This window comes from Megalobrama amblycephala, linkage group LG23 (assembly GCF_018812025.1).
Source record: "Megalobrama amblycephala isolate DHTTF-2021 linkage group LG23, ASM1881202v1, whole genome shotgun sequence".
Taxonomy (NCBI): Eukaryota; Metazoa; Chordata; class Actinopteri; order Cypriniformes; family Xenocyprididae; genus Megalobrama; species Megalobrama amblycephala.
Window position 1 is genome coordinate 10411497 of NC_063066.1, and position 27360 is coordinate 10438856.

Below are 27360 nucleotides of genomic sequence, written 5' to 3' on the forward strand. Positions count from 1 at the left end.
TTCATGAGTGTGAGCATGTTTAGGCCTTTAAAAATGAGAAGAAGAATTGACTGAGCAATTACAATAGGGTCCTCACACCATCGGTGCTCGGGCCTTAAAGAGACTAAAGAATGAATGTGCTCAAAATATCACATTCCTTAATGGGCTCAGAGGTAACAATATTTCTCTTAGTCATTTTGAATGATTGCTTTAATGATAGGTTGGATATTAGTATTGGTTGACAAAATTCCTTTGTTCCCTGTACAGTGAGACACTGGCCCTTTAAGAAGAGACATTTCAATCTAGGCGTGTTTCCTGCTCCCGATGAGAATCCAGGCTTGCTTGCATCCTACGACGCGAAATTGGAGGAAAGATTATCTACACATTATACGAATAATTTCGGTATAATCGGCATAGGTCACAAAAGGCTTTACCTAAATTTATTGTGCACCCTTTAAAGAGAAAAGGGACGGATAATCCTCTCGGGATAGACGCTTTTAACCAACCTAACCAATGACATAAATGTCAGTCGGTCAAGGTCCACTCTCACTCCAGATGTGCTTTTAGCATTTACACGTTTATTTCACGTCAGCTTCGCTTTCTCGTTCGAAATCTGAACGGAAGCACTTTTAAATTGGGACAGTATGGGAAATCTCCGCTTTTGGATGAGGATTTTGCTTTTTGGTATCTGATTGGGACTTTAACCATGGATTTAAGTACAGAAGAGCAGATATGTAGAGCGACAGACAGATGGTGACGATTCATGAGGAACAAATCCTACAAACAAATCTTACACGTGAAGGAAGAATTACATTCTTGCGAAGAAGCTCCTGTATTTTTATTGCTGATAACTTCAAGCATTCGTTAATCTCAGGTTAATTATTTAGTGGACGCGGTTGTGGTTTATTTCAGGATAAATTGATAAAAGACAATCTGACTGTACATTCGCTACCATGTCGGCGGTGATGATATCACGGAAGGTTACTCGAAAATGGGAGAAATTACCTGGGAAAAACACCTTCTGCTGCGATGGACGGGTAATGATGGCTCGGCAGAAAGGAGTATTTTACCTGACCTTATTTCTCATCGTTGGAACCTGCTCTCTGTTCTTCGCCTTTGAGTAAGTGCATGTTATTGGTGATTATTATTATAGACCTCGTTTACACTGCAAGCGACGCGACTAACCACCGGAGCTGTCGAGACTGCACGCGCGCGATATCAGTGTGGACAGCTTCGTTTTTCTTTCATTACAATAGGGGTATTGCCTTTGTATAATGCCATTGCAATAATGAAAAAAGTAACAATAAAAAAATGAAATATTGAGGCGCTCCTGGTGTTTTGTAGTCACAGCAAGCCATTTCTCAGTTGCGCCAGCTGAAACCGAGGTTACTGTACACGCCATGGCTGTGTATTCATATGACAGTAGAAACGAATCGTTCTTTTGTGTCGAATCTTTTCAAAGAATTGGTTGAAGAGGTTCAGAACGATTCGAATCGCTCTCAGCAGTTCTTAAGTCAACAACTCGTCGACTATAACAGAATAGAGTGTTCTGAAAACATTCTAAATGTTACAAAAATGTAGGCTACTGGAATTGTGTTTACAACTTGATCTAGTTAATATAGTTTATTAACACGGATACAAACCACAGTTGGTTTTAATGAGTATCACTTTATTAAAACGTGCAAAACATTTTAGCCAAAATATGTAATAGCGTAAATGATTATGCAAATAAAGACTAAATTTAGGTTCTAAATTACAAAATTCAGGTATCTGTCGACTATCAGTTAATAATTATACTAAGTAAATATGAACCATATTAATTAAAAAATATGTATACTATATATGCATAATAAAACAAATTGAATGTTTCTTTCACTTGTTAAACCGATTAATTAATAATAGCCTATTAAATTAATAAATTAACATTATTATAGCAAGTGCAAATGCATGTATAAACTAAGCTATCAGGCTAATCGGGTATCTGCTATGCTAGTACATAAGATAATACAGACATTAATGGTCATAATAACGTAGTTCAAACAGCATTTATCGTAACATGATTTTGTAGGAATTGTAATCAGTCACTAAACTCAATACCCAATAGGGTACCTCAGAGATGACGTGTTTTTGTATGCAAAACCTGGAATCGAGTTTGGATTTTAGGACTTCCGGTTCCATCTCTCTAAAGTCTATGGGTTTTTTTGAATGGGTTTTTGCTAAATCGCCTGAAATAAGGTCTGTGGTGAAAGCCTCTAAATATTTTCAGGTTTTGATCTATGACATAAAACACACCAGTTATTACCTGCTTTTTTTTTTTTTTTTTTAAACCTTTATTGTGTCTTAAAAACGGCGGTTGCTAACAAGTTGCTAAAAGGGACTTCCTTTGGCAGGGACTTCCTTAGACATCATCATGACAAACAGGACATTTGGACAGCATTTCTCATAAAAAAGTGGATAAGTATTCATACACAGCGCAGATCATAATCAGCGAGCATGTTTTTTTTAAATAAAGTCTGAGGAAGCTTGGTGGTGGTGACGTTGATCCACGACCATGGTGTGCTGTAGTCCGTTTATAGCCTACTGTTAGCTTTTTATATCTGACGACTTTAGGTTTCAAAATGTATAAATTTTGTGTTAACTTGTAAAGATTATCTTGATAGACAAAACGTGTAAGTGTCACAACCCTTTGTTAAACACAGAGCTTATTTTTTGCAATTTTCCAAAAGTCTATGGGAAAAATGCATCGAGGGAACCTGTGCGCCGCTAACTTCCGGGTTGGCCTACAAAAACACATCATCTCTGAGGTACTCTATTTTGAGGAGGACCTGATTTGTCACCAGGGTTGCCAGGTTTTCACACCAAAACCCGCCCAGTTGCTACTCAAAACTAGCCCAAAACCAGCCCAATCGTGTTATTCGGGGTCGCTTCAACCTGCGGATATAAAAAACAACCCGCGGCAACAACGTAAAAGTAGCCCAGTTCAGACTTGGCAACACTGTTTGTCACCACACCTGCTCTTTTGAGCGAACTGATCGAATGAACCAATTGGCAGGAATTAGTCAGACTTACTATCACTGTATGTAATGTAGTCAGCAGAGACCCAATTTCTAGGAGGATCTTTCAGGTTTTCACAACAAAATCACCTAATTGCTACTCAAAACTAGCCCAAAACCAGCCCAGTTGTGTTTCAGGGTGGGTCCCACGGTAAAAAAATGCATTCCAGGGGGTAAATATCATGTTATTTGGGGTCGCTTCAACTCGCGGACATGAAAACAACCCGTGGCAACAGTGTAAAAGTAGCCCAATTCCGCAGGAAAACCGCCGACTTGGCAACACTGTTTGTCACCACACCTGCTCTTTTGAGCAAACTGATCGAATGAACCAATTGGCTGGAATTAGTCAGACTTACTATCACTGTATGTAATGTAGTCAACTGCTATTCATTCATTCATTAAAAAATACATGATTTATTGCCTGGAAAAGACAATATGGTTTCATTAAGGGAATGAGATATGAGCCTTTTTGGACCTTGAGATCTCCAACTCTAATATGAACCTAAAATAATTTAGAATATATAGATATTAATATAGCTAAATACAGATTTGCTAATGAAAGAATATACAATTATTTCAAGTTGAATGAGATCCTTCGCCCGTTGATAGATGGGAAATTAAGAGCTGTGTCAATAGCAGGTTGCTGTCCATGTTGATAAAGCTGGATGTGAGCTCTGTTGGGTGGATATGGGCTCCCTTGTGTGGACTGTGACGTCTGTGGTTGGTGTTTCCTGAGACTCCAGTGCTGTGCTCCTACATTAGGCCTGATCATCAGCATACAGGAAACAATTCCCTCCACAAACTCGCAGTCATGAATGGAGCTGCTGGTTCCTGTAGGGTTTCACTGCACGCCATGTTCATATCACTGTTACTGATAATTAGTCCTCATGGGCCAGACATATTAGCATAGAAACTGGTCTGAGAGCTAAAGTGTCATTCCAAATTCCTAATAGAGGAACTGGAATCTTTTTTGTTTGTTTGTTTTGTTTTTGGCACTTACCATTTCAGTTCATCCTTAGATTTTTCATATACAGGCATTGTCTATAACCAACTCCAGAACTGAATATCTTCTCTATGGACTTGAATTGATATTAGGTTTGAAACCATGTGATAATGTTTTATGAATACTTTAAATTTTATTATGAGTATTTTTTTTTCAAATATAGCTTTCTAAGATTGTTATCAGCCCTAGATAAAAGTCTGGATATGAATATAACAAAAGAATCACAATTATTAAATATCATCTGAGGTTAATATGGTCTACAGGGTCTTCAGTTTCAGTAGTGCACATTTATTTTATGTGCACTTTATCTTTTATTTAATACAGAGCATGAAATTCCAGAAGAGACAGACATTGTTTATGGAAACACATTGCTTCCAGCTATTCTAATTTTACAGGGAATTATTTATCGAGTATTGCTGAATGCTGACATTATTGTGTTCTGTGTCCTGTTTCTGGACAGTTTATTTCTCTGCAGGCTGAGTTTCAAGCACAAGACTGATTAGCAGGGCTGGACTTTGCACCATTTTTCTAAAGTGGTTCGTCTTTTGCTCTGTCTTCCCATTCCTCTCCATATGTGTCCCTGTTTGCTGAAAGTCTCTGCACATAGGCCTATATTTTAATTTTTGGCTGTATGTGTAAACAGAACTGTAGGTTGCAATGCATTCATGTTTGTCCTGATGGAATATCAGATTTAGAGCAGTGAGAGGAGAGTTGATTATGTAGGCTTGAAATTCTGTGTAAAATCTGCAATGTGTCTGTGTGTGAAAGTAGACAAGACATTGTGTGCTGATCCTGCACTCACTTTGTCGATCCACTATTGACTGAACGGAGGAACCACTTGCTATTGGCCTGATAACTTCAGTTTAAAGGTGAACTGTAATTCAATGTAAAAAAAATGTTTTTTATTATTATTGAAAATATTAGATTCTTTCAGTAATATTGAAATGTGCTTTGTCACTTTAAAAAAAATTATATAGCTTTAAATTATTTTTTATTTCAGGTTTAGTTTAATACTTCATAATCTTATTTTATTTCTGTTATTTGATAGGCAACATTTCTAGTTTTAGTTTAAATTTGTAATAAAATATCTATATATTTTAGTTTAAGATTAGTTAACAGTAACAACACTGAAAAAACCTTACAAGTAGAAACAACTTCAAATAAGACATTTATAGACTGAATTCCTGAAGCGTGTAAATATGACTATCAAAACAGCAGCATGACCTTTGGTGCAAAACTGTATGTTTGCGTATCAATGTCAGACAAAGAATGTTCAGGAAACCTGTTTGAAAACAAACATTATTTTTGCAATTTTGTTCAGTAATGCTAGTGATGCAGACTTAGACACTTTACCTTTAACATACTTCCATCTTATTAAAGGTGCCATTGAACATTTTTTTACAAGATGTAATATAAGTCTAAGGTGTCCCCTGAATGTGTCTGTGAAGTTTCAGCTCAAAATACCCCATAGATTTTTTTTTATTAATTTTTTTAACTGCCTATTTTGGGGCATCATTAAATATGAGCCAATTTATGCTGTGCGGCCCCTTTAAATCTCATGCTCTCCGTCCACGGAGCTCATGCTTGCCTTAAACAGTGCATAAACAAAGTTTACATAGTTAATATAACCCTCAAATGGATCTTTACAAAGTGTTCGTCATGTATGCGTCGGATTATGTGAGTATTGTGTACTGTTATATTGTTTACTAGGGGTGTGACGAGATCTCGTGGCAGGAGATCTCGCGAGACTAAACTGTGACGAGATTTCTCGTTGAGGCGAAAAGTAGTCTCGTGATGTTGCCATGACAGAGTGTTAGGATGATTAGGAAAGAATATGCCACCGCTACGTTTACATTATGCCTCCACTGTCGTTTTGCTTTGTATTTAAATAAAAAAAAAACATTTAATTCAGTTGGATAACGGTCGCCGCCGCTCCATATTTACAGAGTACGCGCGACCGTTTAAAAGTGAAAGTAAACGCGCGCGCGCATTCAAACGTGATTTCAATACCCCGCATTTTGAAAGCGGCTCACTGATGAATACAGATATCTCTCAATATGAAAGCTATTTTAGGCTGGGCAGTGTAGTTGTAACCATCTCTCAGCTCTGTATCAAAGAAAAATTTGGTCTTATTTGATCTTTGAATATTGAGAGAGTGCGATTATGGTTGCACTTATTGTAAAGTGTTACCATAAAAATGAATAACAGTTTTCTCTTCTTCTTATTTACTAGTACAAACAATAAGGTTTCATTTGTTAACATTAGTTAATGCACTGTGAACTATCATGAACTAACAATGAATGACTATTTTTATCAACTAACAAAGATTAATAAATACTGTAGCAAATATATTGCTTGTTGTTAGTTGATGTTGGTTAATACATTTAATGTTAATAAATGAGACCTTATTGTAAAGTGTTACCATTTTTATTTATACTGTTTTTATTTCTGTGATCAGTTTGAGGAAAGGAGTTCAGTTAGGAGGTCAAAAGCTGTAGAAGCTCATAATTCATGTACAGTAAGGTCTGAAGAGACTGAAATCACACAGGAGGGAAGTCAGTCAGTTGAGTTAGTGGCAAAACCTTTTACATTACTTGAGTATTGTTGTCTTTTACTGCATATGATAATTCAGTCTCAGAAAGTAGAACTGAAATGACATTCATTACAAAATGATTAGTTAAAACATTTCAAATACACCTGCAGAATATTTTTTCTAGTCATGTATTTCGCCATCTTGTCTCGTCTCGTGAACTCAATCTCGAGTCTCGTCTCGTCTCGTGAGATACTGGTCTCGTCACACCCCTATTGTTTACATTTGATTCTGAATGAATTTGAGGCTGTGCTCCTTGGCTAACGGGCTAATGCTACACTGTTGGAGAGATTTGTAAAGAATGAAGTTGTGTTTATGAATTATACAGACTGCAAGTGTTTAAAAATGAAAATAGCGACGGCTCTTGTCTCCATGAATACAGTAAGAAACCACATTTAACAGTACATTAGCAACATGCTAACAAAACATTTAGAAAGACAATTTACAAATATCACTAAAAATATCATGATATCATGGATCATGTCAGTTATTATTGCTCCATCTGCCATTTTTCGCTATTGTCCTTGCTTGCTTACCTAGTCTGATGATTCAGCTGTGCACAGATCCAGACGTTAATACTGGCTGCCCTTGTGTAATTCCTTGAACATGGGCTGGCATATGCAAATATTGGGGGCGTACATATTAATGATCCCAACTGTTACGTAACAGTCGGTGTTATGTTGAGATTCGCCTGTTCTTCGGAGGTCTTTTAAACAAATGAGATTTATATAAGAAGGAGGAAACAATGGAGTTTGAGACTCACTGTATGTCATTTCCATGTATTGAACTCTTATTATTTAACTATGCCAAGATAAATTCAATTTTTCATTCAAGGGCACCTTTAATGAAATAATTTTACACCAGTACCATAGTAGCACTTCATATATTGACAGTGTTCAGATTCCGTTGATTGTGTTCGCCCACTCATTCTTTCACCTTAGAAGTATGTGGTTCATGTTTCACTCTGCCTTTGTCCTGTATGTTTGTTTTATGGCTTTGTTGCTCAGCAGCTAAAGTGTTAGTTCATCCAAAAATGAAAATTCTGTCATCTTTCTCACCCTCATGTCGTTCCAAACCCAATTTAACAATTTAACCACCACTTTCAAGGTCCAGAAAGGTACTAAAGACATCGTTAAAATGGTCAGCGTGACTAGTACAGTGGTTCAACCTTAATGATATGAAGCGACGAGAATACTTTTTGTGCGCAAAACAAAACAAAAATAACGACTATATCTTCTATGCCATTCTCCTATTTTGTTTATGTTCAGAACTTCAAGGTTCTGAATCTTAATTTGTGTTCTGAAGATAAATGAAGGTCTTGCAGGTGTGGAACGACATGAAGGTGAGTAATTAATGACAGAATTTTCACTTTTGGGTGAACTAACCCTTTAAATGTCTATACATTTTATGTGTATCATTGAATGGTGGATAGTTACTCATGTTGTTGCTGTTGAATTGTTAAGTGTATGACTTGGTGTTTGTAGTCAGTGCCACGGTCTGTGTGAGCTCTCGAGGGCTGCCGTCTGTTGCTGTCCCTCTGCAGGGGTCCTGAGGAGAGAAGACTGTTTATCCTTTTGGATTTTTGTGTCCCTGTGTTATGTGAATGCAAAACTGGAGCTGTGGCAAATTTGTCTCCATGAGGGATTAGGATACTGCTTTTTTTGGCCAGTAACGTGTAATTCATTAGCTTCGTGAATCACTCGCTCTTAAATTGGCAATCACTTTATGAAAAATTAACAGAGGCTGTGCATGAAATTTCCAGGCATGGCAATGTCATGGTACATTACAGCATTTTATATCTGTGTGACAGAGCTGAAATAACCTTTTGCACTTTTGTATCAGATTATCCACACCTATTGTACTTTAAGCTTTCCTGAAAGTCACTTAACACAGAGAAAGCCACTGATGTCACATCAGGATGTAATATAGCAAGTTATTTGTTCACATGCAAATCTTTGTTATTGTTAGTGCTATTATTACATACTACTTTAATATCATATCATCATGTTTTGCCATGCAAAATTCAAATGGATGAGGTGATTATTTGCATGTTGAATGTTTTCCTAGAACTTGCAGGACCATTCAGTCTGTAAGAGTTTGCCCTACTTTTTGTTTTTAGTTATTTATACATCAATGCATGTTTCCATCCTTAGAAGTAATAACAAATAGAGAATCCTTCTCTCAGTATTTGGTGTATCTGTTAAGAAAGCTTATTTCTGCATCAGAGTCAAGAATAGAACATGTGATTGTGTGATAGTTTAAAATAAGGAATATAGTCATATATCTTGAGCACCAAATCAGCATACTGAATTGAATTTCTGAAGGATCATGTGACACTGAAAAATTCAGCATTGCGTTCACAGGAATATAATGCCCATAGAAAAGTTATTTTAGTATATTTTAAAAGGTAATATATTCCTGTGAATGCACTGCTGAAATTTTCAGTGTCACATGATCCTTCAGAAATCATTCTAATATGCTGATTTAGGTTGTCACAATGAATCTACTTGTTGTTTTTAGCTATCGTCTGCCTTTTTTCTCCCCTCATTATGCTTTCCGGTGAAGTACCGGATGTTTGCGCTGAACGCTATCAGTAATGATAATTGTCAGGCCTCCCTGCCCCCACCGATCTCCACCTAGAGACCAGCCAGACCAATGAAGCAGCTCTATTGATTTTACGAACACACAGATAAGCCTTTCCATATAGCCAGCCATAAAACTCTGCAGTTCTGCTTCATGTTGTATTAAGTGTGGAAAACAGTCCTTTTCACTGTTCTCGGTGGAACAGTGTGTGGATAATTCACTAAGGACAAGCTGTGAAGGCAAACAGAAGGGTGGAGATGCTGTAACACAGTTACAGGAGTGGCTTTGATTGTGCCTGATTTGAACTACTCGTGTTTAAATGTCTTTATCCCACAGTTCATGAAAAAGTATCTATGCAATCATTTTAGTCTTTCACTAAATTTCCCCCATTTTGTTGCATACAATTCCACATGAAGTCAAAACTGACCCTGTTTACTTTAGTGATGCATGTTTCCGGTCTTATTGTGAACTCTTCATTTGGCGTGTTATTTCAGACACAACAATGTTTTTTCTTTGTACCCTTGATTTTGAATCAAATAACTTGCACTGATACTGATTGATAATGCAAAGTCAAATGGCTGTTTAGGGATTGTTTAGCAAACTGTCATTCAGTCTAGCTCTATTGTGTTATGTGTAACGCCCATTTTTTGTGATCCAATTGATTACCACCCTACATTTTTTGCAGTTGAATATCCTGTTCCAGAACTGTCACATTATGGTAGTCAGATGGTTTGCGAATGGGATTTTGTGTTGATTTTCAACAATTAAGTATTGATTAAGCATATTGAGGCACAATACTTGCTGTGTTTTTTTTTATGTCTTTTATGGATGAAGTTAAGTGCTAATTATGGTGGTTAAATAACCTTGTACGTCAGTAGTGACGATAACAGAATCTTTAATATTGGAGCTGCTTATCTCTGGTATTGATTATGGGGAGAGAAGTCACATCCAGCACTGCATGATGGGTAATGTCCGGGAAGCTCAGGGCTGTCATAGGAACTGATGATGGCGCAGGTTCAGGATGGTTAAAGTCATCAGCAGATGACACAAACACACACACACACACACACACACACACACACACACACACACACACACACACACACACACACACACACACACACACACACACACACACACACACAGTTCTCCTCAGTTTTGCTCTGATCTGCCCCAACACAGCTTTCACAATAATAAATGGTTTTCCCTGCTGCATTCTACTCAGGATCTGGGCAGTGGAAAGTTTTATCGACCAGCTCTGCTCTGGATTTTTCTCGCTCCTCTGTATGTTTTCCACTCTCATAGTTTAAAATGTATCAAACTAATCTGACCCGTCCCACAGGTAGAATTCCAGTGTATTGATGGCTCTGGTATGCTGATACACCAGTGTGTGAAACAGCTCAACTTATACCATCTAGTCTGACTGGAAATAATCTTTCTGTTGCTAATATTTCTTACAGCTGCAATCTGTCGTACTGTGTGCTGTTCCTAAAGCAGCAAGTATGACGTGTGAGGAGACAAACCCACAAGCTAGTATAGACTGGTTAAACCGGTGTTTTAGTATGCATTGTAGGAGGATTAGATTGGCACATTATAGTTTGTATAAAACTCTAGATTCATCTTGTGCATTATAAGTTGTACTTGATAAGTCTAACTCTCCAAAAGTATTTAACTGTTTGTATTAATGATCAAAATATGTGGCTTGAGGAGAAATGTGCTACTACTTTTCTAAGTGATTCAGATATGACTTTTTGCCTTAGGGAATACTAAATGTCTTAGACTTGTGACAAATAAAAACATTATAAAAATATTATAAATGTGTAAAATATACACTAAAGCTTGTTCTACCATCAGAGTACTTTTATATTTGTATATACACATACACTGAAAACAATTTGTAGAAACAATTCTCACTCAGAAACTGTTAGTAAATTTCACAATTAATCACAAAGCAAGTAACATATTGAAGTGATTCTGGTTTATAGAGTTATAATTATGGACATTTTTCTTACAAAAACACGTAGCTTCAGGCCTTTAGTAACCCCCTGGAGTCGATTACTTTTATGATGGATGTTTGGCTGAAAGAAGAAAGTCATATATAAATATTACATTAAAAACTTCAGCAAATACTAGAAAGGTTGCCTTGGCATCTCACTGAAACAAATGTGTTCAAGTTACTTATTTAGTACTAAAATTACTAAAAATAAAATAAAATTGAAGCTATTAAAAACTTTAACTTTTTGTGATTAACTGAAAATCTAAAAGTTTATTAATTATTTATAGTAATATAATAGTATATAACTAATGCTTAAATAATACTAGTCCCTGTATTTTACTATTATTGTCTTAAACTGTGCGTAATCAACCTCCCACAACACTATCATAGTGGGCAAACACAAATCACATTTTTATTACAAAAATGTAGTGCTTTGTATTGTCATTACTAGTCATATCTTCTGTCTCACTGTATTGTAGTTATTGTTAGTGTAAAGATGTCCTTTTCACATGCAGAACACTAAGTGTAGCAAATTTCCCCCTGAGAGTGAATGTACTGTGCCTATGATGAGATGTACCATTATAGTGATGTATTAGCCATACATTATATTAGTATAGCAGGTCTACATTGAAGGAGAAAGTGGTGTAGGAGAGCCAGGGTGACCCTATTAATAGCTCAATGCAGTGGCCTGTGGAGCCGACCAATCTGCTGCAGCCTGAGCAAAGGAGGCACTTTTACCGGACCCAAGTCATCCGCAATTTATGGGAGCAACCATATTCATTGCTGTATGGCTGTCTGCCTGCGGGAAAGGAGGAAGCACAGTCAGTCATAGTAAACATCCGCCCTGACTGCTTCATTGTTGGCTTTAAAAAGACGAAGAACTGAGCTGGACAGATATTACAAAACCTCTTCATCAACGATCTCCCCTTTTATTTCCGGGAGAAACAGCCAACTAATTCTTCATCAGAACGATAACAAAAATGTTTTTGTGTTAGATTTAGGAACGTTATAGCCTAAAACATTGACAATCCAATTGAAATGTTTGCTTTTTTTTATGCAAATCTTTTGCAAATTCATTGCCATTTTGCTTTCGTGGAATTAATGTGTGAAACTAACTTTTTGGAAGAAAAAACTCTTAGCAGCATTTATGTGATAAATGTGGATTGTGCAATTTTTTTGATCATCAAACAGAATCTAAGAAATATTTTATTTCAATTCATTTTATTTTATTTTCCATCCGTTTTCCAAACCACTTGTCCTATGTAGGATTATATTATATTATATTATATTATATTATATTATAATGTTTTCCAAACACACCCTTATCTTCTGTTAAGTAAAGCCGATTTTGGCCATGATTTGGCCATCTGAGACTAATTTTGTAAATCCTAAACGATTCCTCTGATCCTCAGCTAAATTCTGTAGTCTTTGATAGTCTGTAGTTGCCAACAACCAAACATGTCAAACTAGCAGCCGTTGCGAGCACATTTTACCTCTGCTGCAATTAGTGTGACAACAACAAACCACCACTTGCTCTACACACACATATCTTTGTTTTTTTCCAGTTTTCCTTTCAAGAAAAGCCATGATCAAAATGAACGCTAGAGATTTAAAGAGATAAATTTTAAAAGTAATGCATTACAATATTGCATTACTGCATAAAAAGTAACAAATTGCGTTACTTAGTTACTTTTTATGGAAAGTAATGCAATATTTTATTTTTGCGTTACTTCTTACCTGGGCTGGGCTTGTTTGTATGTTTTTGTTAAATGACAACAAAAAAAGTTCTATTTTTGGCAAATGTTAAGGCCCTTTCACACCAAAAGTGAACTAAATAAGCCTCAGGCTGAAAGAAAAGCATATTTACACCTGTACAGTAGAGGGCGCAGCTCAAACAAAACTTTCAGCTGTGCTGCCATTCTGGATTAAAGAAGAACAGGATACAGGAGAAGGAAGTTCAACACTCTTATTTCTAAATCTAATGTAAAGTCATTTTTGCTTATTAAAATGGTTGAATTAGATAATTGAAGGTCAGCAGAAAAGACATTGGTTAATAAACTGAGATTAAATACATAAAGTATATTTGTGTAATTTAATATAGTTAATTATTACAGGTTTGTGTAAAAAATTGTGTAAGATTGCATTTCACTGTTTTTTTTTTTTTTTTCATTTTGAGGAATACTGAATGTTTTTGTGCAAGTGAGATGAGTTCACATTTAGTCTAGAACTACAATAACCATCATGTTCACACAGCTCACAGCTCTCAACATGGGGAAGGAGAGCTGTCAGTAAATAAATGTGAAAAAGTAACTTGTGTTACTTATTTGAAAAAGTAACTTAGATATTTTGTTGTAAATTGAAAAAGTAATGCGTTACTTTACTAGTTACTTGAAAAAGTAATCTGATTACGTAACTCAAGTTACTTGTAATGCGTTACCCTGACACTGTTCTTGTGTGTGTCCATTTTTAACACGTTTCGACTGCCGTACAGTCTGAAAATAATGGCAACTGATATCCTACAGTGTGACATGGCTTACACGGGGATCACGTTTGTACAGTCTGACAAGCAACCGTCACAAAGGACTATTATAAATCGCACAGTGTGCACCCAGCTTTAGATAAACAGATAGTCCCATCCCCAAACTCACAGCATTGGCTGAGCCAGTGTTACTGTCGGGTTGCTCAAACATTTTCCTAATTTGTTTTGTGGCATTAATAGCGCAGAAATTCCATGCTTCACTTTTTTCAACTAGAGTTATAGCTGTTTTGCTTTATATGCTCATTTAACCTGTGTGCTGTTAATTTCATGTTCTCCTTGTCATCTTTTGTAACCCTGCTTGTTCTCTTGTCCTGTACAGGTGCCCGTACCTGGCAGTACACCTGTCTCCGGCCATCCCGGTGTTTGCAGTGTTGCTCTTCGTCTTCGTAATGGCCATGCTGCTCAGAACCAGCTTCAGTGACCCAGGGGTGCTGCCACGGGCATTGCCGGAGGAGGCCAACTTCATTGAGATGGAGATCGGTGAGTATGAGGCTCACTGAGTTCAGGAAAGAGGATTTGAGGTTCAGTGCCACAATTCGTACCGTCAGTGCTATCTGGGGGTGTTTTGACCCAGTGAGGGGAAGAACATGAATAGTGTAGCAAGCGTGTGGCGTAAGTGGGACGGTGTAAGCCCAGACCTGCTTATTAATTTATTGTTTTGTTTTGAGATTAAAAAGCTGAGTGCGCTGGACCATGAACTCTTGAGTTCATCTGTGAAACATTATGTTCTTCTTGACTTCAAGCTTGATGGGTTGTATATAATGGTTGTCACATTTATTTATTTATTTATTTATTTTGGATAACCTCAGATATTGAAAAACAGTTTAACTAAGGTACCCAAAGATGTATTTTGACTTGTAACATTTAACTTTTAGATAAGCACTTAAGGAATAGTTCTTCCCTCATGTTGATCAAAACCTGTATGTCTTTTTTTCCTCTCTCAAAGATAAAATAACATGTTTACACAACTATTTTTCCATGCACGATTAAGAAACGGTGACTTAGGACCAGGGCCATAACGGCCAGAAAGTCCCCCCTCATATTGTTGGTGCTTCTCTGCTGCACTCCATTACACACCGGTCCTTTTGTTTTTTGGAAGACAAAAAGTTTTAAAAGTTATATTTTTAGGCTGGTCTGCCTCAGCAGTCTATAACAGTACTCGTCAATGCCAATCAAATCAAAGAAGGAATTAAATCAACATATTAGGTATATGATTAAGAGTGTAAAATTTCTGTTCCTTTTAATGGTCTCCTTAAAGGTTTAGTTCACCCAAAAATGAAAATTATCCCATGATTTACTCACCCTCAAACCATCCTAGGTGTATATGACTATCTTCTTTCAGAAGATAGAAAACAAATAAACAAAAAAATGCTCTTCCAAGCTTTATAATGGTAGGGGGGCCAGATTTTGAAGCCCCAAAAATAAAAAAATAAAAAATCCATATGGCTCCAGTGGGGACTTCTGAAGCGAAGCGTTGCGTTTTTGTAAGGAAAAAAATCCATATTTAAAACTTCATAAATTCAAATAACTAGCTTCCGGCGGACGATCCTATGACAAAAGAGTAACTTCTGAAGCAATGCATGACTTAGGAGTAGCGTAAGCTTGGATGCCTCTCGCTGTTCAAACAAATAGGGCTGTGCTGCCTCTTATATCGAAATCCTCCTATATTTTTCTTTTAAAATGATTGTTTTAGACTTCTAATTTGTAACCAGTGTTTTGTTTTGCTCTATCCTCTGTGCTTCCACGTTCATCATTACATCATGCGTTGGATCAGAGGTCACTCTTCTGCCGCAAATCAATGTGTACGGGCGTCTAGTTATTAGAGTTAATAAAGTTTTTTAAATATGGATTTATTTATTATTATTTTATTTTTTTTCACTTTGCTTCAGAAGGCCCCTATTAACCCCCTGGAGCTGTGGAGTACTTTTATGATGGATAGATGCATTTTTTTTTTTTTTTTTTGGGCTTCAAAATATCATTATAAAGCTTAGAGGATTAAGGATATTTTTAAATATATCTCCGATTGTATTTGTCTGAAAGACGAAAGTCATTACACCTATGGCTTGAGGGTGAGTAAATCATGGGATCATTTTCATTTTTGGGTGAACTTTTCTTTATTCTCTTAAATCCCTTTAAATCCTTTTAATTATTTAATTCCTTTAAATAAAAATAGCATACCCCCACACCCAAATGACCATGTTCAAGACATGGTCTTTTGTGCACCAGGAAGGACAAAAAATAAATGCAATCACTACACTCTAAAAAATGCTGGGTTAAAAACAACCCAAGTTGGGTTGAAAATGGACAAACCCAGCAATTGGGTTGTTTTAACCCAGCGGTAGGGTTAAATGTTTGCCCAACCTGCTGGGTAGTTTTATTTAACTCAACTATTGTTTAAAAATTACTGTATTGCTTAATTAAAATTAACCCAAAGTATGTTGGAAATTAACATTTATTAATGTTCAATGAATAATTATTAAACAATAAATATTTATTAAATTGCTTATTAATAAATTTATATTAATAAACTATTAAACTATTAAATTTATATTAATACAATATTAAAGCTTATTAATAAACATTCACCTTTTGTCTATTATTGTTGCCTCTAATTGCATCTGGTTTTTAATTTCCCAACAATTTTAGGTTCATTTTAAGCTAGCCATATAGCAATTTTTAAACAATAGTTAGTTTAAATAAAACTACCCAGCAGGATGGGCAAACATTTAACCCAACCGCTGGGTTAAAACAACCCAATCACTGGGTTTGTCCATTTTCAAGCCAACTTGGGTTGTTTTTAACCCAGCATTTTTTAGAGTGTAAAGTGCTATATTTCAAATTATATGTTGGCTTTGTGTGAGGAACAATCCAAAATTTGAATTGTTATTCACTGAAAACATAACCTTAAACGTAACGTACTAAATGTAATTTGTACATGTTCTACTGAGTCAAAAAATTGTCTTGCACAATTCTGAATAAGCACAAGTGAGATTTCACAGCTACAGAGGACATGAGCTGCTCCAGGAGAGTTCAAGTTTGAGTCTGATCTATGTACTTTTGATCCTGCCTCTCCCTCTACACTTTCCTGTTTTTCTTCACTTTACTATTCATTAAAGGCACAAAAAGTCAAATAAAAAATAGATATTTTTCACATGACTGTGCACACCCACACAATGGCATATCTCAGCTGCCTTGAACAGAAACCAGTGTTATCACTATACTGAGTGAAAGTTATATTTTTTGTAGGAGTGTTTGGCAGAAACTGCTGAGGGTCATTGAAATCCTAGGGCACACCGGAGACATTTGTCTTGCCTTTTTTTAAATAGCAAGGATTTTTTTCCCCCAAACATTCATTGTTAAAGGGTGAGAGAAATTGCCTTAGATTATCTTAGACCTTTTTCCATCCTCTTCCACAGTGAGTCGAGTAAACTGAAAAAATATCCATTTACCCTGCAGCAAAAATATTAATTTTTAGAAAATAGGACTATAATAAGGACTTGTGTATTTATAGTTTTTTTTTTTTTTTTTGCAAACCTGTCCTACTTTGAATGTCACAAAGGTTAACGTCACTGCGTCTGACTAATTAAATGCGATTAGATTAGATTAGAATAACTTGCTGCTCTCATCTTGCTAATTTCACTTCTAGTGATTCATTTGTGTGGTTGTGGCTCTGTGGGAATAATGCCTTCTCTAGTTCAGTCACCAGCGTGTCACCGTTGATGAACTCATCTCCCTATGCTCTCCACCCTCACTTCTCTCCGTTCCACCTCCCTTGTCCCAACTCCCCTCCCTGGTTTCTCTTTTATACAAGAGCACCGTTGTTACACATCAGCACCACTGCTGATGCTCAGACGTGCCATGGGGCGGTGCAGCATTTGTTATTACTGATGTTCACTAAACCAGGACATCATTCCCTTTGACTATTCCCCTGATAACCCGCAGTATCCTCTTATATTATTAAATATACACTAACCCCTATTTTCACTAATTTTGTGGAGCATGTTCACATTTAGAATTGTTCTTCAGCTCTCTCTAATAGGGTTGTGTTGTATACTAAAGTGATTAAATGGTACAAAACACGTATAACACTACGATAACATCATATTGCAAATTCAGGCATAGAAGCATAAAAATTAATACATTTAAATGAATGTTGAAATTTAGAAACGTCTTTGACCCCAAGGCCCCCTACTGTCCACAACAATATTTGAAGGCCCCATGACTTTTCCATTTATTTGTGATTTATATCTGGATAAGAATCAAAGATAAAGATTTCTATTTTTTTTTCCTCATAATTTCTAATCGATAAATTATTTTAAAGCTTGACATAACTAGAAATATGTATATGTAAGATTTTATTAACTTAGATGACCTTTCCAGGTCTAGAAATCATATATCCTTGTAAGCTACCAAATATATACACATTTTTCAAGATCACTTAATAGTGATTAGTTTAATCTGATTGAAAAAAATGTTCATTCTTTAATTTAAGTCAGTAATTTAAATGCAGTTTATATCAAATTTCAGCAAATATTCAATATATTTTTGTAGTGTTGTCAAAAGTACTGACTTTGATACCAAGTTGATACTGAAATTTTAAAGGTGCCCTAGATTCAAAAATTTAATTTGCCTCGGCATAGTTAAATAACAAGAGTTCAGTACATGGAAATGACATACAGTGAGTCTCAAACTCCATTGTTTCCTCCTTCTTATATAAATCTCATTTGTTTAAAAGACCTCCGAAGAACAGGCGAATCTCAACATAACACCGACTGTTACGTAACTGTCGGGATCATTAATATGTACGCCCCCAATATTTGCATATGCCAGCTCATGTTCAAGGCATTAGACAAGGGCAGCCAGTATTAACGTCTGGATGTGCACAGCTGAATCATCAGACTAGGTAAGCAAACAAGGACAACAGCGAAAAATGGCAGATGGAGAAATAATAACTGACATGATCCATGATTACATGATATTTTTAGTGATATTTGTAAATTGTCTTTCTAAATGTGTCGTTAGCATGTTGCTAATGTACTGTTAAATGTGGTTAAAGTTACCATCGTTTATTACTGTATTCACGGAGACAAGAGCCGTCGCTATTTTCATTTTTAAACACTTGCAGTCTGTATAATGCATAAACACAACTTCATTCTTTATAAATCTCTCCAACAGTGTAGCATTAGCCGTTAGCCACGGAGCACTATCAAACTCATTCAGAATCAAATGTAAACATCAAAATAAACACTGTACTTACGCGATTAGACATGCTGCATGACGAACACTTTGTAAAGATCCATTTTGAGGGTTATATTAGCTGTTTGAACTTTTTTTATGTTGTTTAAGGGAAGCGCGAGCTCTTGGGGCGTGGAGCACGAGAATTAAAGGGCCACACACCCTGAATCGCCTCATTTGTAATTATGCCCCAAAATAGGCAGTTAAAAAAATGAATTAAAAAAAATCTATGGGGTATTTTGAGCTGAAACTTCACAGACACATTTAGGGGACACCTTAGACTTATATTACATCTTTTAAAAAAACGTTCTAGGGCACCTTTAAAAATGTGATGCTTTGAGCACTGTTGAGTGGATTCGTAAACACCTCTCACAAATATGTCTGTGATTGGTTACAATGATCAACGCTTCAAAAACATGTTGTAAATAGACAGTAAATAGATCTTTGATGCTCTTCGCTGAGCATTTAAACTGGAGCGTTTTAAGGCAGAACATTTTTGTAGAAAGTAGTGGAACTAAATGCATTATCAGATCAACAACAAAAGATTCCTCACAAATTCTTGACATTGAATTGCTGAATGTGCTGAAAGCCCTGGTTTCATTTCATATTATCAGCCGCTCAAGGGTATTCATTTATGTATTTATTTATTTTTATTTGAGACCACTATGGTGAGCCAAAATTTTGGTATTGATTCAACTGTACCCTCTTAAAATAGGGCAGTTTTGTTTGAGTACTGCAGCAGGGCAGGGCAAAGATTGATTTCTACAAATTTCCTCTGCCGTCTCTGCTCCATTTCAACATCCCAGCTTTAATATGCTATTTTTAGATGAATGTCTGTGTGGCTGATTAAAAGTGGCTAATGCTGGATCAGATGCGAGTATGGATGTGCTGTTTTAGCCAACCCTGGCGTGTGGATTAGGAGGCAGCTGTGTAGTTCTGCCTCCTGAGCACATGCTAATGCTGCCACTTCCCTGGAGTATAAAAGTACAGAGCTGACAAATGTAAGGAAATTACCTTTTTCCACTGCATGCTGAAATTCGAGTCTAGTCTTGTAAATGAAGTGCTTTGCCTTCATTATTGTCGCTTTCAGAACAGATGTAAATTAGTCATTTTGAGCAAATGCAAATGAACGAAAAGGAATAGAAAAGATGAAATTCTTATATCAATAGTCTGGATATGCTTTCAAAGCATTCAGATCCAAGGAGACAAGAAGTCATGAAAAAACGTTTTCGTTAATATGTACACCCCAGAATTTATTGCATAACTTTTGCATTGTTCACTTGCATCATTTTGCATTGTGCTAGTTCCATCTTTCTTCTCACAAAATCAAATCATGATAATTTAAATGAATATTTCATGTCGATTTATTTTACTGATTTGATAGCCATTTATTAAGTGGGATAATGTGCAGTCAGCCTGTTATTAGTGCAAAATAAACCCTTTCAGGATGGTACAAGATCCTCGCTTCATGTCATGGTCTAAAAGGGTTTATTTTGTGATAATGACTGGCTTATCCCTTTCATGTTTTCTAATAATTTCCTTTGAAATCTTTTTCATGCATTGGACTGGTAAATACTTTCTCTAAGAAGAGCATTTTAACCTCATTCAGTTTAACATTCAACTTTAGTACAAAAATCATACCTGCACCATAAATAAAAATGAACCTATTTTGTATTTGAGGGTGTGACCCTTTTTTCACAAAGCCACACACACACTTAAGTTCACGGCTTTGATTTATTGGTGTGTTTTATGTGTCTTGTGTCATTGAGTCATACTATCTGAAATGCCCTTGAGTCCTGTGAGTGCTCCTTCAGTGGCTGTGCAAATGGAGCGGTTGCTGGTCTCCAGGTTTATTGTTTCTACCCATCTCTTGCAGAAGCGGCCAATGGGAACGTCTTGGCTGGACAGCGACCTCCGCCCCGCATCAAGAATGTGCAAATTAACAACCAGATCGTCAAGCTGAAGTACTGCTACACCTGCAAGATCTTCAGACCCCCTCGTGCTTCTCACTGCAGCATCTGTGACAACTGTGTGGGTGAGTGTTTGAAACATTAACCTTTTGTACTACAGTGATGAATGGTACCTTAAAGAGTGTGGCTTGTTGAGAAGAGGTGTGCTTTTTTCTAAATGACTGAATTTTGGTAGTCGGTATTTTTTTTTTTAAGAAATTAATACTTTTATTCAACAAGGATGCATTAAATTGAGCGAAAGGCACATTAAAGGCGTTTATAGTCAAGTCACCTCTATTTATATATTACTTTATACAATGCAGAAAGTTTCAAAGCAGCTTTACAGTGGTAAGTGTTTCATTTATAACAATACAAAAGATTTCTATTTCAAATACTATAAATGCTGCTCTTTTGAATTTTCTATACATCAAAAAATCCTAAATAAATGTATTAAGTTTTCACAAAAATATTAAACCGCTGTTTTCAACATTGATAATAGTACTACATTTTTCTTGAGCACCAAATCATCAGCATATTAGAATGATTTTTGAAGGATCAGGTGACTGAAAAATGTAATGCTTTGCATTCACAGGAATATCAAAATAGTAAACAGATATTTTGGTATTGTAATAGATTTAACAAATTATATATGGGTCATTGACGAATAAGGTTTTTAAAGTGTTATTAAGTGTTAACAATGAGATTATGTGGTTTTTATAATCAATTAACACTACTTTTGTCATTTTTTACAAGATGGACAAAATTAGTCCCCAAAAAGTCATTTGGTTTAACCAAAATTTCGGTTTCACCGAATGACACTTTTGGTCATACCGAACGACGATTTGTTGAATGACAATGTTAACAGGTTGATATCTAGCCAGCTAGCTAGTTAGCTTGCTAGCTACCTAGCAAAAGGACATTCAAACATTTTATATTTGGTACAAGTTTTTAAATTATTACAACATTTTCCATGTTTTATAGCGGTTGTACCGAATTACCTGATTTCTCAGGACATGCATATGAGCAAGTGAAAAAAATGAATTTTTCAGATAGTTAAAAGAGAGTTACTTTACTTCACAACCATGTGGTCCTTTGCAGATGTCTGAATGATGTCACATTCTGTCACATGATATTGAACGCATGACTTGATCCAAAGTGGTCCCTTTATATTGGTTACGCTGAATGACATCAATGAAATTCAATTTTCCGGACGTTCTTTCTCATAACAAAGCAACGAGTTTTTTATTTCACATAATTTTAAAGCCATTTTGCACAATGTTGATATATGATGTTAAAAAAATCATGTCAGAATAAAAAAAAATAGATTTATTACATTTTAAGATATTTTAATCACAAATGAAATGGCTGTATTGGCCTTTGGACAGTTAAACCGAATGGCATTTTAACACTTCAAAATCTTTAAAATAGTTTATTAAATGTTTGTTGCCAGTTTCACTAGATTTATAATTTGTTTTGTATCCATAAAAATAATTTGCTGCAGTTATGGTTTTTTGTCAGGTAATTGTATTTTTACATACAGTATATTCTTTTTTACTATGTCTACACACAAGAATTCACAAGAATTCTTGCCTTTGATATAGTTGCCCATGTACGTGCCATTTGATACTCCAGTATAATAGTGAATTGTTGAGAGATGAGTCAGACAGCACACTCACTCGCTCACACATATTAAGGTTAGTGAGCTACATATGCTGATATTAGAGAGTTCACTGAGGTCTCAGTTTTGCTCTGTCATCCTGAACACAGGGCCATTTGTTTGGGCGGCCCTGCACCTGCCGCACACACGCAATCTCTGGTTTGGGTACCATCTCCAGATATTTTTAGCAGCTTAAAATATCTCTTTCTGACAGAAGATCCACCATCACTGTTAGAATGTAGAAACTGACTTTTAGACTTTCACAAATTAATATGAGAAAGTATGTTTGTAAAGTCTCAAGATTCTGTGCGTCTTTCCCTCAGACCGGTTTGACCATCATTGCCCCTGGGTCGGAAACTGCGTAGGAAAGAGGAATTACCGATATTTCTACCTGTTTACACTCTCGCTGTCTCTACTCACCATCTATATCTTCGCCTTCGACATCGTCCATGTGGTTCTACGTGAGTATCACAGTAAGAAAATGTGTGTTTGAGTGTATAGGTGTACGTGTATATCTTTAGTGTAGACATGCAAAAATAGATTATTTGAAAGAGGAAATTAAATTTTCATGTTATCGATAACCATTTAAAATGCACAGACGAGGTTTAATGATCAAGGTTTCTGGGAAAACAAGTGCCTTTAAGCGACACTCAATATGCACGTGAATGCTGTCCTCTCAGGTGTGGTTCAGTCCTGCTTTTCTTTGATCTTTCTCTTCTCAAAGTGCATCATAGACGGCAAGGACGAGAGCGCAGCAGACAATTTGCTCTGATCCTGTGATCTAAATATCAAAGTAAAACACATCCTAATTCATTTTTAAATGTAATTCAGTAATTTGGTTTTAATGACACTGTTTACATGCACATGTTTTAGACAGTCTGAATAATTTCAGTCAAACTGCAGATTTTAAAAGTGCGGTTTGACAGAATAGACAGAAATATCTGTTTACTGTGCATTACGTGTAGTTTAAACAAAATGTCTGTACATTCAAAAAGCTGCTTTTCGTATCAACGTTGCCATAGCAACAAGAAACTTATGAGTCTTATCAGAGAAAGCATATATTTAACCCACACAATGTTAACAGTGGCACATTGCAACCCAACAAAATGAGATCTCTCTTTTATAATAAACAAAGCTGTCTACACTGCAAGAGCATGTTGAGTGTTTCTATTTGACTCTCTGAAGAGAGAGGCCTATCACTTTATTTTCCCAATCCACTTTAAATACTTTTTTTCCCCTTCAAATGTTGTATGTGCTTATCATGTTTATGCTTTCTTTTCATTATGTTTTTAAATCAGTTCTGACCTTTCATCAAATCCAGTTTGTGCTGTTTCTGGTGTCTGGCCTATTAATTTAAATAATTTAATGTAATTTAATTCTTACCATATGTATCCCCAGTCATCGGTCTCTTTCATTGTAGACACAGTAGGCAACTCCAAACCAGTGTGTAACTAGCAGAATTGCGTTTCTAACATACAGAATCTAAAAATATGCCTAGAAAGCTTTCTTCTCATCAGGTGGAAGAGAGTTGCACTGTGCTGCACACAAGTTTTTTTAATCTTTTTAATCTGATTGTAAAAGCGGTTGTATTTAACGGTTTACATGGCAGTTAATGTTCTGATGAACAGGTTAAGATATGCACCACCTCTCAGATTTTAAAGGTGCCCTAGAACTTTTTTTTAAAAGATGTAATATAAGTCTAAGGTGTCCCCTGAATGTGTCTGTGAAGTTTCAGCTCAAAATACCCCATAGATTTTTTTTAATTCATTTTTTTAACTGCCTATTTTGGGGCATAATTAGAAATGAGCCGATTCAGGGTGTGCGGCCCTTTAATTCTCGTGCTCCACGCCCCAAGAGCTCGCGCTTAAACAACATAAAAGAAGTTCAAACAGCTAATATAACCCTCAAAATGGATCTTTACAAAGTGTTCGTCATGCAGCATGTCTAATTGCGTAAGTACAGTGTTTATTTTGATGTTTACATTGATTCTGAATGAGTTTGAGGCTATGCTCCGTGGCTAACGGCTAATGCTACACTGTTGGAGAGATTTATAAAGAATGAAGTTGTGTTTATGAATTATACAGACTGCAAGTGTTTAAAAATGAAAATAGTGACAGCTCTTGTCTCCGTGAATACAGTAAGAAACGATGGTAACTTTAACCACATTTAACAGTACATTAGCAACATGCTAATGAAACATTTAGAAAGACAATTTACAAATATCACTAAAAATATCATGTTATCATGAATCATGTCAGCTATTATCGCTCCATCTGCCATTTTTTGCTATTGTCCTTGCTTGCTTACCTAGTCTGATGATTCAGCTGTGCACATCCAGACGTTACTGGCTGCCCTTGTCTAATGCCTTTCATAATGTTGGGAACATGAGCTGGCATATGCAAATATTGGGGGCGTACATATTAATGACCCCGACTGTTACGTAACAGTCGGTGTTATGTTGAGATTCGCCTGTTCTTCGGAGGTCTTTTAAACAAATGAGATTTATATAAGAAGGAGGAAACAATGGAGTTTGAGACTCACTGTATGTCATTTCCATGTACTGAACTCTTGTTATTTAACTATGCCAAGATAAATTCAATTTTTGAATCTAGGGCACCTTTAATTTAATTTGGATTGAGGACAGTCAGATCATTTATTTTCAGATTGAGATTTTATTCTAATTGAAATATCAGTATCTGATTTATTAAAGTAATAGTACTTATGTTATAGAAGTTATGTTATTATTTACTCATCTTCATGTAATTCCAATCCAGTATGCTGTTCTTTATCCTATGGAACACAAAATAGAATTTCTAAATATTCTTCACAGCATTTATAGTGAACTTGTCCAGTCAAGATCCAAAAATGTTAAAAAAACACTGCAAATGACCCTAAAATGTGCTCTATATAAGTCATCTGAAGCCATATGATTGCTTTGTATGATGTACAGAACTATATTTAAGTTTAAATTGCAGGTCGGACACAATAACATCAAATGTCATTGGTTCTCAAGTATCACATAACCAAATGTCATCATGCCAAACCTTCACCATAGGTGTCATATTTAATTTGAGAGCAGCAGAGAAGGTTAAAACATTAGTGAAAAATGGCATACATTTTGTTCTGTTTATCTTATATACTGTATACAAGTAAGAGACTACTCTGATTTTTATAGCATGTCTTTTATCCTTTTTTGAGTTTGATAGCCTGTAATGGTGAATAATGACACATTTTTGAGTAAACTATTCCTTCATCAGATTATGAGGCTGAATGCAAATATAGCTACTTTGGTTGAAAAGGTGGATGTAAACGAACAGTGCAAAATATCTCGGCACTGGCAGAGTGTGGGTGGATGTGCGAAAATCTTCTGAACATGTAATGATGGGAGAGAGAAAGCGAGATGCTGAGACCTCTGATGCAGTGAGTTACTGCTTGCAATGCATGCATGGATACATGATTTAAAAAAAATACTATTTTGTGTGTTTTATAGGATCTGTGGATTCAGGATTTGTGAATACCCTTAAAGAAACTCCTGGAACATATCCTTTCATTTGAGCTCCAGAGCCATTTGCTGAAGATTTGAAAACAAAATGAGCTCCTCATAAACTTGCCATGTTATAAATGATTTATCAAGCTAAACATAGTGTTTGTGTACTAATTGTATAACAGTTAAACAGGCACATAGCACATATTTTCTTTTCAAAATTTTCTTTTGTATTTCTGAACAAAGACATTTAAGACATTTTTTTACAGCATATTGTAGATATTTTTGATATATTTGTTGTTTCCTTGACTCCCCGTTGCACTGTGTTGGAGGTTCTGGTGTGTTTTTTCACCCTCTGGTCTGTGGTGGGATTGACTGGCTTTCACACCTACTTGATCTCCCTCAACCAGACCACCAATGAGGATGTAAGTCTGTTTCTTACCTGTCTGTTCCAAAGTCTACTGTCGGTTCTTGACTTCTGCTGCTGTCACATGGCTGGAAAGATAAACACATGCCCCAGAGCATTTCAGCACACTAGATCTAGCAGTCACCTTGGCAACAGTGCCTTCTCTGCGATAAGAAAGCACAGAAAACATCTCAACAAGAGTTTTATGTACAGTATATACAGTATTTATGGCACTGTTTATGAACCGGGTACACACTGGTGTCCTATTACGTTTTCAAAGCATTAGAGACACAAATCTGTTTGCTGTTAGATAAACCATTATGTAACATAAGATTAACCTGGCATGAAAAGAAGCTTTAAACGCATCAGATATTTATGCACATCATAAAAATGATTTCTTATTTGACTTCATCAAAAAAAAAAATCATTTGTTGAACTGAAATTGAACTCATTGTAGTAAAATATTTTTAGCTAATTTTAATTATGAACTATTAATTAATTATAAATGAAATGTGTTATAAAAATATTATTAATATATGATTAAATATATTGTTAAAATGATAAAAAATAAATGAAAAACATGACATTTGAGTCCCCTATTTTGCTAATGCTGTTACTACATGACTTTCCTCATTATTTAAATAATTAGTTTAATTATAAATTTTGCAGTCCAGTTACATAGGCTTCATTTTTATTTTATTTATTTGTTGATTTGAGATTTTATTTAATTTTGATGATTAGTTGATGTTTATTTGCTAGACAATCACAGAAATCAGGTTTATATTTAGTTGAAAAAGTCACATTTAGTAACAGGTTTGCAAAAATTACAAACCCCCTAGAAAACAATAAAAAATAAAACTGAAATCCGATCAACATTTTCTAAAGG

The 27360-nt window shown here is 35.7% G+C and overlaps 1 protein-coding gene across 1 annotated transcript in view; it reads left to right on the forward strand.

Annotated features, from left to right (window-relative positions):
- The first annotated feature begins 268 nt into the window (after positions 1–268).
- The window catches only part of zdhhc9 (zinc finger DHHC-type palmitoyltransferase 9), a 31933-nt gene continuing 4841 nt past the window's right edge, over positions 269–27360 (forward strand). Inside the window, exons 1-6 of the mRNA XM_048175931.1 lie at positions 269–1099; positions 14063–14223; positions 20855–21013; positions 22908–23045; positions 26075–26123; positions 26391–26493. Of these exons, the coding sequence (XP_048031888.1) occupies positions 933–1099; positions 14063–14223; positions 20855–21013; positions 22908–23045; positions 26075–26123; positions 26391–26493 (777 nt within the window). The 5' untranslated portion in view covers positions 269–932. The remainder of the gene's footprint in view (positions 1100–14062; positions 14224–20854; positions 21014–22907; positions 23046–26074; positions 26124–26390; positions 26494–27360) is intronic.